The sequence below is a fragment of the Callorhinchus milii genome, unplaced genomic scaffold (genome assembly GCF_018977255.1).
Source record: "Callorhinchus milii isolate IMCB2004 unplaced genomic scaffold, IMCB_Cmil_1.0 Scaffold2, whole genome shotgun sequence".
Lineage (NCBI taxonomy): Eukaryota > Metazoa > Chordata > Chondrichthyes > Chimaeriformes > Callorhinchidae > Callorhinchus > Callorhinchus milii.
In genome coordinates, this window is record NW_024704743.1 from 99,957,634 (window position 1) to 99,970,456 (window position 12,823).

At 37.3% G+C, this 12,823-nt stretch overlaps 1 protein-coding gene across 2 annotated transcripts in view; it reads left to right on the top strand.

The window, feature by feature from the left end:
• The window catches only part of smchd1 (structural maintenance of chromosomes flexible hinge domain containing 1), a 93,640-nt gene extending 83,591 nt beyond the window's left edge, over positions 1–10,049 (top strand). For both annotated transcript variants that reach the window (XM_007900936.2, XM_042346889.1), the window contains exons 43-48: positions 246–355; positions 4,203–4,273; positions 4,498–4,669; positions 7,144–7,302; positions 9,544–9,655; positions 9,777–10,049. In XM_007900936.2, coding sequence (XP_007899127.1) covers positions 246–355; positions 4,203–4,273; positions 4,498–4,669; positions 7,144–7,302; positions 9,544–9,655; positions 9,777–9,885 — 733 coding nt within the window. In that variant the 3' untranslated portion in view covers positions 9,886–10,049. The remainder of the gene's footprint in view (positions 1–245; positions 356–4,202; positions 4,274–4,497; positions 4,670–7,143; positions 7,303–9,543; positions 9,656–9,776) is intronic.
• The last annotated feature ends 2,774 nt before the right edge of the window (positions 10,050–12,823 follow it).

Consider the following 12,823-nt stretch of genomic DNA (forward strand, 5'->3'; position numbering starts at 1 on the left):
AATGTAATGCTTTTGAAGTATTTTGCATGAAATGTTTTGAAAACAAAACAGTTTGCCAAGCTCTCGAATAAAGGTTGTGTCCCGTTCAACATATAGCATATTGGAAATAGCTGTTGTGTTCTACAAAATGTAAAAAAAAATGCAGATTATTTTGCACCAGTTAATTATTATATTTTAAAATTAGCATTGATGTCATTATAATTGCTCTTAGTGGACCTATTCATAGCAACTGATTTCACTTGCAGGCCTTTACCTCATATGAGAAATGGAAAATGCCATTTCAACCCCTCCGGAAATCCTATATTTGCTCGGGACCTACTTATTTTTTCAGAAAACATAGATCACTGTCAAATAGGTAAGGTACTTATTTCCTAAGCATTTTTTTAAATTATCAAATGTAGTTAATGTGAAGTGAAATTAATATTCATTAAGTGTTTCGTTTATAAAATGTTATTAGTTATCTACTGGAACTTTGTTTTTTTGGTTGATGACAAGACGTTCCTTTTAAGGTAATTTATGCTGTTACCTTTTACAGTCTCAATTTGCCTTAGATGGAGAGGACTGGTGACTTGTTCAGTGCTTGTTCTTATGATTGCAAAATGGATCGATTTCAAGATCCTCACACTCGCATATAAATCACTTAATTCCCTGGCATCTCGCTACTTTCGCTCAACTGGCTTAAGCCCCTCCACTCTACTATCAGTGGTCGTGCCTTCAGCTACCGTGTCCGAACTCTCTACCTCAATCCTTCTACCGTGAGTGCTTGCCCATCTTCAGATCGCACCTGAAGATCTCACTCTTTGACTGTGCCTACAGCCACCTTCCCCCCACCCTTCCCCTCTCCCTGGCTTAGTGTCCAGCTCTGCCATTGTTATATAAATTCTTGATTATTTTGGTCTTTGTAATCCAGAAAACGAAGCTGATGGTTTTTGATCTTTATCCTTTCAAAAAAAAATTTTTAAACGCTGCCATAATAGTAGAGATAAGGTTGAGATCATGCAAACTAAAATAAAGAAGGGGAAAAAGCTTAACATTTCCCAAATGGTGATCACAGCTGCAATTACGAAATCTGCAGATTTGGCAATACTGACGTGAGAAATAATGAAACACACAAGCTTTCCAAGTCTGGTAAGATTCAAATAGAGTACATCCCTTCCCACCACGAGCACATGAAGAAAGAAATCACAAAATATGCTGGATTGGACCAAGTCTGACTACTCCAGGGAACAGAGTACGAAATGTAACAACATACAATTAAACCAACCCTTCATGGTCTTTAGATTGTAAACTATCAGCACAACAGTAAATTTTTACCATAAATCCTAAATTAAGCTTTTTGAGCAATGGTCTCCAAAGTCTGAATTGAACCAGATCCCGCAAATACACAGTCACATCACTTCACAGCATGTCCTGTGAAGCGCTTTGAGGTGTCTCAAGTCACCATATCATATGCAATTATTATATTATCCAAAGATACTCTTTTTCAAGCAGAAATAATAATTAAACTTCATTCTAAGCTATCCAAGTCTGAGGTATAAATGACTTTAATCTGGAAAAAATTACATTCGATTTGGAACATAATTTCATAAAAAAGATGGGCGCAGATTTTCTTAGAAACATTTGAATGGGATATTATAAAATAAAGTGTGAAAGGATGTGTCAGTTAAGTGACTTCTTATGGTTCTCATAGGGAAGCCCTATCAATTTTTCAGTAATCGGTTTGATGTTCCTAACATTTGTGACTCTGTCAGCCATTCCAGCACAAAGCCATAAAAAACAGAGAACACAAATTCGAATCCTGCTGTGTCCTAAGTTAGGTTGTCTCCATTTAGCGGTCTAAATAACTTAGCTTTAGTATTTTGACCAAAGGAGGACAAACATCAGGATGTTGCTTCTGCTACTTATGCACTGACTCCGAGAAAGTGAATGTGAGGACATTGTTTCCCATTGCACGTTGGAATTATATTAGTTCAACATTGTAGATTTCTATATTAGCATAAAAACATATTTGAGCTGCTTATTAATGAAATGAGTAGGTACTACAATTAATTTCCTTCCCTTCCACATGTGCTTCAACCAATAGATTGTGTGTAGGTCTATGGTACTCCTGTCTCAATTCTGAACATTTTCATGCATTGATATCTGAACAAAACAGATCAGAAAAAATGTTCTCAAACCATCAACTCTGTCCACTTTGCTGGAAGGATTAAGCCTCACGTTGTTTACCATTCCACAAATGCAGACAAGCTATTAAATTTAACTCTAAAGACAATTCTAGGAATATGAACCATCCAGCAATATGAATCTGCAACAACTGGAACAGATATGTAGTTAAGGTAGAATATTGATTTTGAGTCAGCTGATCAGATTCAGTGGCCTATAAATTAGCAAATTGGCTTAAAACATGGAATGTAGGTTTCAAGTCATTCATATTCCCAAATAATAAGTTCATGTCATTGATTTAAAGGGATAGGATTTTTGGGGGGTTGGCTGGGTGTCTGACGCATTGCAGGAACCCTTCATCATGCTTAGGAGTGTCCAGACCAAACCGAGTTCCCTGCATCCTGCCTACACACATGGAAATTTCAGAGATATTTGTTGGAATGCAATTTGCATTCTCTTCTCAGAGGGACTCATTCTGCTTACCTAATTCTGGAAAGTATTAGCTGTAGGTGGGCAAGAGCTAAGGCTTGGCGACCCCAGAGTATACTTTAGGGTACTGCTGGAGTCTAACCAGATAAAACCAAATAGCTTGCTATTGATATCACTGTCTGGCAAGCTTTCCTGCTGTCAAACTAGATCCACCCTACCCTTTAGGACTTTGGTTTGGAGGATTAACAGGAGCTGAGTGGGAGGATTCCCTGCACCCAGTGACTGGTCTGCCCTCTCAAGTCCTCAGATGAGCCACGCTGGCAGTGCTATCATCAGCAGTGCCCTGCAATACTGCGGACCCGCCTGTCCCGCATCAAACTTCGTACCCCAATTACTCCAGTCCTTGCCAAACTCCACTGGCTCCCTGTCATAGAGCGGATCGACTTCAAGATCCTCGCTCTAGTGTTTAAATCCCTCCATTTCTTGGCAGCCCTCTATCTCTCTAAACTCCTCTTTCCCCACGCTAAGTTAGCAGATGACACCAAGCTAATGAAGGTGGTAGATTGCGAAGCTGAACAAGATAGGTTACAGGAGGATTTGAACATACTTGGGAATTGGGCAGACTGGTGGCAGATGAAATTCCATGTGGAGAAATATAAAGTACTTCATGTGGGGACAAAAAGTCCTGGAAGGGAATATTATTTGAACGGAAGGAAAATAATATGTATGGCAAATGAAAAGGACCCGTGGGTCCCGATTGACAATAAATTGAAGCTCTCCCAACAGTGTTCTGTCAGTGAGGAAAGCAAACCAGATGATGGGATGTATCAAAAGATCAATAGAAAGCCGAAATAGTGGGGTAATCCTGCCACTGTATAAAATATTGGTGAGACTGTACTGTGTACAGTTCTGGTTTCCGCAGTACAAAAAGGATATGGGAAAAATCAAGAGAATACAGAGGAGGGCAACCAGAATGATTGAGGGAATGGAGGAACTGAACTATGAGGAGCAACTAAGTAAACTGAGCTTGTTCACGCTGGAAAAGAGAAGATTAAGAGGTGATATGATTGCTGTCTGTAATATTCTAAAGGGGCAAGATAATGTATATCGCAACAGCGCGTTTCAACTAGTGCAGAATAGTAAAACTGTAGGACACGGCCTGCAATTGAAGGGGTAAATTCGGAACAAATCTACGACAACACTATTTCAGTGAGCGAATAGTAAACCTGTAGAACAGACTCCCTAGGGAGACAGTTGAAGCACGAAATGTTGATTCCTTCAAACACAGATTAGATAGCTTTCTTTTAAGAAATAAGATTACGAGATATAGTAATAATAATAATCCTTACAGTTAATATAGCACTTTATCACGTCTTCAAGACGTCTCAAAGTGCTTCACAGAATATACTGTAAAGTGAATTGACTGTATATTTTGTGGCCGAACTACCAGATTAGTACATAGATAGTTTGGGACATATGTGCATGCACCACCCACCCCCCAGAAGGTGGAAGGCGAACTAGATGGACCTTGGTTTTCTTTTCATCTAGCATTTCTTATGTTTTTATGTTATTTACGTTGCTGTTTTACATTATGAAAATTTGTTTTACAGTATTCGGGCTGCTTCTCGGAGATACAATTATTCTGGACAACTTAAATGCTGCTAATCAGTATCGAAAAGAGGTACGTACCAAGTTTGTAACATTTCCGCGTTCATTTCTAATTGACTACATTCCTCCTATGTAGTATTTTGCAATAGCTGGGAATCTGTTGGGTGGAATTTAAGCTGTTTTGCTTGAAAACTATTGAGACTTTTGAAAATGTCTTTGTAGAGTTTATTTAACTGCTTATGGTTGAAGATAGTGATGCTGCTTTTTAACCTTCAGGAACTTTTTAATCAAATTTAGGTTGTGAAAATCACACACTGCCCTACCTTGCTAACTAGAGAAGGAGACCGAATCCGAAGCAATGGGAAGTTTGGAGGCCTTCAAAACAAAGCTCCTCCAATGGAAAAACTCAGAGGAATGGTGTTCGGCGCTCCTCTCCCAGAGGCATACCATTCATTGAATTCACAAATAGGTTTGTATATAATTAAATTGGCAAGGATGTAAGATGTAAACGACTTTGTTACTAATGATGCTCAAAATATTGTCCTCGTCTCCATTTTCTTTAACTCTTACCACCGAAGTATCTCTTTTAAAACGTCTAACAACAACTTGGATTTCTATAACCCCCTTTTTGCAGGGTAGAGTCTTGCTTAACTGGCTCTAATTTTAAGATTTGAGATCCCTTTACAAAAGGGAAGAGTGATGCCTAGCCCACAAATCTTACTGTGCAATAGATGTCATACAGTACAGTATCAATAAAAAAAATCTGGAATCATGAGAAGATACAGTGAAACTGAGTAAAACAGTTTAACAGTACTTACTTAAAACAATTTTAATCTGGTTCTATTGATAGGTATAGTGATAACATTATTATTCAAAATAATCGTCTTACAATTTGCTGTTATCTAGCTGAGTTGTAGATTGGGTTTAAATTGGGTTTGAGGAAAATGGAGGATATAAAGATTGAACACTTAAGATTTAAAAGTTTTTTTTCCCACCCAAAATATCTTGGTTGAAGTCAGAATCTTGCTCCTTCACCTTTTTGTACTTTTGAATGACTACTTATGTCCTTTTTTATATCTTTAAAAAAAATCTGAACAAATAAATCTTAGAATGGCAAATTTAGATATGTTTGAATTGAATATTTTGGTTCAGTTTTAGAAAATGACATCTAAGATCATCCATAAATGCATATTTTGGATAGACAGCCGGATCATGTATGAGTGTATACCAACTTAATAAAAGGTACTAATGCAGTTTAGTGAAACGGTCAGTCTTCGTAAGTGGGTCCTAATCATTTGACTTTGTACAAGCAGCCCTCATTTCAACCTCGTTGGTGCCAATGAAAGGCAAGGTGCTTCCAACTCTACAAGAGGGAGAGCAGTCCAAATACATTGGACTGTTGTCATGTATCTTACAGCATTTAGTTATAGGGCAGCATTATCTGAAGCCTGAAAATAAGAATCCAATTTGTTCTTTCATCTGGGGAAGAAGGTTGTACATTCTGTAAATATTTTCATTAAACATCTTAAACGTAGACATTATGTCAACTATGCATTTTTCTGGAGCTTGTTCATAGTTCTAGATACAACTTCACTGGAAGCTGTGCTTTTCTGTAGCTTCAATGTTAACAGCTGGTAGCAGGGAAACACTCCCAAATTGCCAATTTAAAACTGTATTTACCCTTACAGTGCCAATAAAACAGCCATGTAAACTTGCTACTATTGTTGATTTGGAACAATTTTTTGGAACATTGGCTGAAATAGTTCTGCAAGCTGGAAGAGGAAGATAGTTTCCGTTTCCAGTCTCAAAAAATTACACAATAAAAAACATTCAGTGTTTTTTTTAAATGTGGCCTCAAATTCTGGATATACATACTGACTTATTTCTCTTGCACGTGCAATGAGGTGAATGGGGTGAGTCAGAAGTCAATCTGCTTGAACAGTGACCATGTCTTCAAGATCCTTTAATGGGAAGTTTCGGATGAGGAGAAATATTTTCCTTCTGTTCTCACATTTAAAAAATGCTTCTATAAAACCATAATGCATTGTGCTGACTCATATTGTACACATTTGCAATGATTTCCAAAAAACTATAAACAAGTCAGCATTAACATGCGATGAAATGTTTTAAAAGTGTTTATTCTATAATGTTTAAACTGAAAATATTTATTTCACTATATAAAGGGAAAATCTAAGTGCAAACTCGCATTCTATTATTTTTGGCAGTGTTGGTACACTGATGCATTTTGTCTTGGGGGCACTATACAACATATCCCAGTAGCTTGCTTAAAGATTGACCTGTGAACACATTCAAAGGAGGGACATATTAATCATATAATAACTTTAGTCTTCTTTGTACATCTAGAATATTGTTTTATTAGTGAATCTTACCTTATTTATTACAGTAGATCTCACATAAGCTGCAACTTTATAAATCATATAATCACCTACATTTTTTTGTTTTATGGTCAGTCGGGTGTCTGACACATGCTATATATATGTTATATATGCATCGTAGTCCCATTCAGTTTCCTATCAAAAATCACTTAGCATGAGTCTTATAAGCAAATCTCCTAACACATAACGCAGCTCCCATATCCTCCATTACTCCTGCTCTTATCAGTTGCATTGAATCATAGTAAATGGCACCCTGACCCGTCCGCACATGTTCTGAAGAACTTAATTTCTTGTAAATGCATATGTGGCAACTGGTCAAGACTCATTGAATCGTGGGAAACATAATTTTGACCAGGTCACCACATGTGTATCTCCCGGCTGCATTGAATTACATATGCGCATTGTAGATTATTGATTAAATCAGATTTTACACGAATTATACAAGTGTGCCTGTAACTTGGACTTTGCTTAAATCCTATTAAATATTATGGTCCTGACTGATGAGACTTATCTGAATTTTACTGAAGTAATTTTACCTGTTTTACAGAACTTATCCAACAGTATCACTCTGCTATGATCAAGCTTACTAATGTCAAAGAAGAACTAGAGCTACAACTTAAGTACATTAGTTCACCAGAAATGAACCTAAAGCACAAGGAACTGAATGACCAAGAGAATCAGCTCAAACAAATTGAGCAGAAAATAGGCAAGTTATCAGTTTCCTAATCACATCCTATTCTTTAGCTGCAGGATTGCAGTGTTTGATGTTAATTTCATCTGGCCCATCTGTGGGTGAGTATTCAGCCATTCTTCCCCCACTCTCTGGAACTCCTTCCTGGAGTCCCTCCCTCAATGTTCAATGGCTGCCTCAAGACGTAACTGTTCCAGACTAGATGGGTGTTTGACATCTGACAAGCGCAGGTTTGAGCCCTCATTAAGTGGATGGAAGGTATCAGGAACTCCCTGCGAGCTTCCTAGTGGGTAACACAGCTCATCATGTCTTGCATGAGAGCATTGCCACCATCTTCGTGTCCGCAGCTTGGGCACATTCCTTCCCATTAAGCGATGCTTCCACCAGTTGGAGGTGCGGAGTTTAAGTAGTAGTTGCTTGCCTCTTTGCAAACCAATCAAAGTCGATTCCGAACGCCGATGTACAAACTTGTGTTCACAATTTGCCTTTAACAAATCCATGTTGGCAGTCCTTTATTAACCCATATTTTTCTGAAAATTTATTTTGTCCCCGATTATAGTCTCTAGAAGTTTCCCCAGCACTGACATTAGGCTGACTGGCCTGTAGTTCTCGGGTTTATCCTTCTGCCCCTTTTTGTACAGGGGAGTAACATTTCCAACCCTCCATTCCTCTGGCACCACTCCAGTGTCCAAGGAGGATTGAAAGATTGTGGCCAGAGCCTCCATTATTTCCACCCGAACTTCCCCCTCAGTAACCTAGGATGCATCCCGTCCAGACCGGGCGACTTATCTACCTTGAGCACCGTCAACCTTTTTAGTACCTCCTCTTGGTTTATTTGTAAAGCACTTTGAGCAATTTACCTTATGTAAAAGGTACTATATGTGTTTTGATTATAGGAATTATTTGTGAAAAATGTATTTGAATAATTACTATTCTCAGATAATATCACTTAAAAAATATCATCTGTCCCTAAAAACTTCATACTCACAAGTAGGAATTAATGACCAGCAAGGTTATCAGAGACATAATTGTGAATTGAAAAGGCCCATTTTTTAATCTTATTTTTTCAGAATCCCCTCTCTTCTCATCACAGCATCAAGCTATTTTATAAATGACTAGTGCCCTGGCTTTAACCACCTATCCTAGTAACCTGTTCCAGTTGTTAATTGCCCTCTGTTTCCCTTGCTTGTTGCTGCCTCGCAATAAATAAATAATCCTTGCATTTGATGTAGTGCTTTTCAAGTCTGCTAGACGTCTTTATCCTATCCATGGAATACATGTGTTTCTTATTCTTACTTCCTATAATCAGTACCTTGCAGAGACTGCATACTCTATTAAATACAAGCATTTTGATAATTTTTTAATCAATGTTTCACAGTCAACAAAGAACTACCATTAAATTTGCTGTTAAAAAAACTAGTAAATACTGTCATATCTAGAAATAGTTGCCACTGACAAAGTGTACTCATACCACATTAATAAACCAGTTTCAGAAAGGTGTCATGCTGGAAGCATAACTAATTCTACTTTAAAATTATTTAGATTTGTCTGACTGTTTAAATTGTTTTCTGGTGTAAATTAAAAGCAAAGACTATTGTAGATTGGCTAACATTTGCTGTTAAGTTGTTTCCTTCCATTATTTGCATGGTTCTACAAAATACTTTTTCTATGTCTTTCCTTTAGTGGCTTCTAGAGGAGAAGCATGCATGTAAATTTGTTGTAGCACTATTAATTTGGGACTCCCTCTCTAAATAGTACAATTTGAATTGCACTCTAATAAACCAATTTATTGTAATTATTAGAACTGTATTTAGCCAAACAGTGCTTCAGTTGTAACTGTTTCTTACTTTCTTTTGCCAATTTTTTTATAATTATTCTTTCTCCTGAAGGTGTGAATTTGTTATCGGAGTAAACATCCATGTGTGCAGAATGCACTCCAGTACTTAGTTCAAGTGGCCATTCTTCTATTGCTGAGACATTGAGTATTGACTGGGGGGGCTTCAAACCAACCTCCCTTCCAATCTACACAGACTTTGCAGCATAGATCAATGAATAGCAATAAGAAGTCCTGGTTTATTCTCCCCTCCCCTCACCCCCGGATCTGTAAAAATATGACCAGTCCCTTAATATTGCATCTGTTCTAGGTTTTCTAGTAATGGGGAATATTTTCCACTGTAATTAGTGGCCAACAAACCCCAATTCTATGAATATGGATTACATTTGTAATAGTGCTGTTGCTGTTTTTTTGTTACCCAGGTATGACTCCAACTGGACCACCTTCTGCACCCAAAGCAACAGCTCTGGATTTATCTGAAGGGCAGACACCAAGCAAAAGGATGAGAAGAGAAAGTGCAAAGAAAACATATAGGTTTGTTTTTAAAGTCATTATTTTTATTTGTCATTGCACGTGTCTGCTTTTATTTACAAACTTTTTTGAGCATATTAGCACAAATGCCAATAGATAATAAAAAAAAAGTTTTTTTTTCTAGCTCAGAGGAATGGGTTTCAGCACCTTTGAGGAAAACACAGCTCTATTCAGAATCTGGATCAGAAACAAATGGAAGTTCATCATCATTATCAAGGAAAAGAAAGGCTTAAAGCAAACAAGACAAGTTTTTATACGGATGGAAGTCATAAGCAATAGAAATGCTTTTCAGCTGAAATAATGTATATAGTTTGAGTTTCAGAGAAAATTGGGCAATGTACGAATGTTCTACAGAGATTTTTATCCGACAGTCATATTAAAGAAATCTGTCAGCAGATAATGTGTTCATTTGAAGTTATTTAAATTGAAAAGCTTAATTTTTTTATTCAACTTTGTACTTTTTATTTTTAAAACTTTTTGGATGTTTACAGATCTTTGTCAGAGTAAGAAATAAAGCCTCTGCAATTTAAATGGTTTATTTCCTTAAAAAAAAATGAAATCTTATTGTATTCTTTAATTGACTGGTATGCACATTTGACAGAACAGCCAACCATTTATACACTTATCATTGTTAAAATTTTCTGCCCTTAAATGTTCAGTTAGTTTGATTTACTGGTAATCTTAAAGAATTCTATTTTGCTTAATATTACTCAATGGTTAAAACTTCAACAGTGTATTCTTCTAATGCCTGGAAAGAATTTTAATTCACATGTTTCTGTAAGATCAAACTGAGCTATTGAAAACTTATCTCCAGCTTGTGAAGCCACAACTGGTGACTGAGGTTTCAGTGTGGATCATATGATAACGCTCTTGTCTGTCAAGTCAGAAATTGGAGAGTTCAAGCCCCACACCGGGATTTGAGCTCATAGTTTGACATTATGTGGCAGTACTGGTGGAGCTCAGTGGTTAGAGCATTCATCTTGCAAGTGAGAGACCTGGATTCGTTTCCTGGCAGGATAAAATGTTGGGCAAGTTTCCTTACTCCACACGCCTCTGTTTACCTAGCAGTAAGTAGGAACACGGTTGTCAGTCGATTTGTGGATCGCTTTTCCGGGGTAATAATTCCTTCAAAAAAAAATTGGTCACTTCAATCCACGACTGTTTGTGGGACACTGCTGTGCGCAATTGGCTGACGTGTTTCACCCCCAAAATAGACAGTCAATTTACTTTACAGTATATTCTGTGAAGTGCTTTGAGATGTCTTGAAGATGTGATAAGGCACTAAATTAAATGGAAGGATTATTATTACTAAATTTTCAGAGGTGCCATTCTTCAAATGAAGCATTAAACTAAGATCCCGTCCGCCTGCGCAAGTGGACATTAAAGATATGGCACTATTTGAAGAGGGAGTTTCTCCTGGTGTCCTGCCCAATACTTGAGATAAAATTTGTCTTAACTTCACAGCTGTTTGCAGAACATTGTTAACTTCAAACTGGATGCCACATTTGCCTACAACTAGAATTGCTACATCATCACAGTAAAAACCCTCCGAAGTGCTTTGAGATGTTTTGATGGAGTGCTAAAGCACTTTATCAAATGCAAGGAATAGTATAAAAAAGTTGCTGGGCTTCTTTGCAAATTCCGGACATTTGAAACTCAAGTGCTTCAGGTATGGCTGCCTTACAAAATAAAATGTACAAAATAATTCTTTCTATACAATAATCGTTGCATTTGACCTAGCACCTCATCCTGCAGTTGAGACGACTCAAAGCGCTACACAGAATTTTACTGTGAAATATAGCATGCATTTGTAGGTGAATGGCAACCAATTTGCAATGTCCCACAAACAGTCATGGAGTGGCTAATCAATTTTATTTGGGGGACTGTTACCCCGACATTGGGTACAATTTGGGGAACTTAATGCAGAAATCACATCATAAAAGTAACATCATAGAAGTGCTTCAGGCACAGCTGCCTTTTGTACAAAATAATTCCCTCTTTGAATAGTGTCTTGGGATCTTCAACATCAACCTGAAGAGTCAGATAGGCCCTTGGTCTTGATGTCTGAAGGACAGCTCCAACGTTACAGCACACTCCCAGCAGTGCACAAGATTGTCAGCCCAGAATGAATTCAAAGTCCTGAGATGAAGCATTCAGTACAATTCTGTATTTGAATTATCCAGATTTGTCACAAGATTTGCATTCTATCACAGAATTGAATTGCCAACATTTGGATATTAGTTTACAATCAATATTTCTTTCTGCTTCTCAATCATTCAGCGGAGCCTCATTTAAAAAAATATTAGCTTAAAGTATGGAAAAACTGAATATTTCCTCCTGTAAAGTCTACAGATACAAACATTTATGGTCTAACCGAGAGTGGAATCTACTCTACATGCTTTACTTACTGAATGATGTTCAGCAAAATTTTTCCTTATAGTCCACAAAGGCAATCAAGCAAAGTTCCACAGTATCTATCCATTTGGTAGTTCTATCCAGTTGCCCTTCCAGCTTGACTCGCCTTTTTTTCATTTCTTAATCATTTTCTGATGTTTTTGTCAAGATCTTCTTATGTATATTTAACTGCTGACTATTTCTCCTTTTTGGGCAGTGGATTTTGAGAATTAATAGCACCTTCAAGAATTAAAGACCAGATGGCCATTTCCTCCATAATCGGGATTATAGAAATTGGGAGTACTGGAGGAAGATGTTTGTTTGGCTCATTGAACCTAATGATACTTGGTCATCCACTGGACAAGGCCTTCCATATTCTGATAGCCTTCTGGTTAAATAATTCTTCAACCTCCCGCTGAACTGTACTAGCATCAATCCTGAGTTTTTGCCCTCTTGTTATCAATTTACCAAGCAACCGGAGTAATCTCACTATCCTTCCAAAACATTTGAATTCACAAGAGCTCTACTAGATTTCCTCTCAACCTCTCGTAGAAGAAACTGATCCAATTTGGCATATATCTTAATATAAACTCCTCACTCCTCATAACTTCTATGATGTCATTTCTATGATGTGACTTCTGCATTAAGCTCCCAAAATTGTACTTGGTATTGTATCTTCCTCGTTCCAATTCTCTGTTCCTTAGCATCATTAAGAACTTTGTTATTTGGGGTATGCTTTTTTTCCTGTTTCCCAAAATATCTTCACATTTCTCAAAA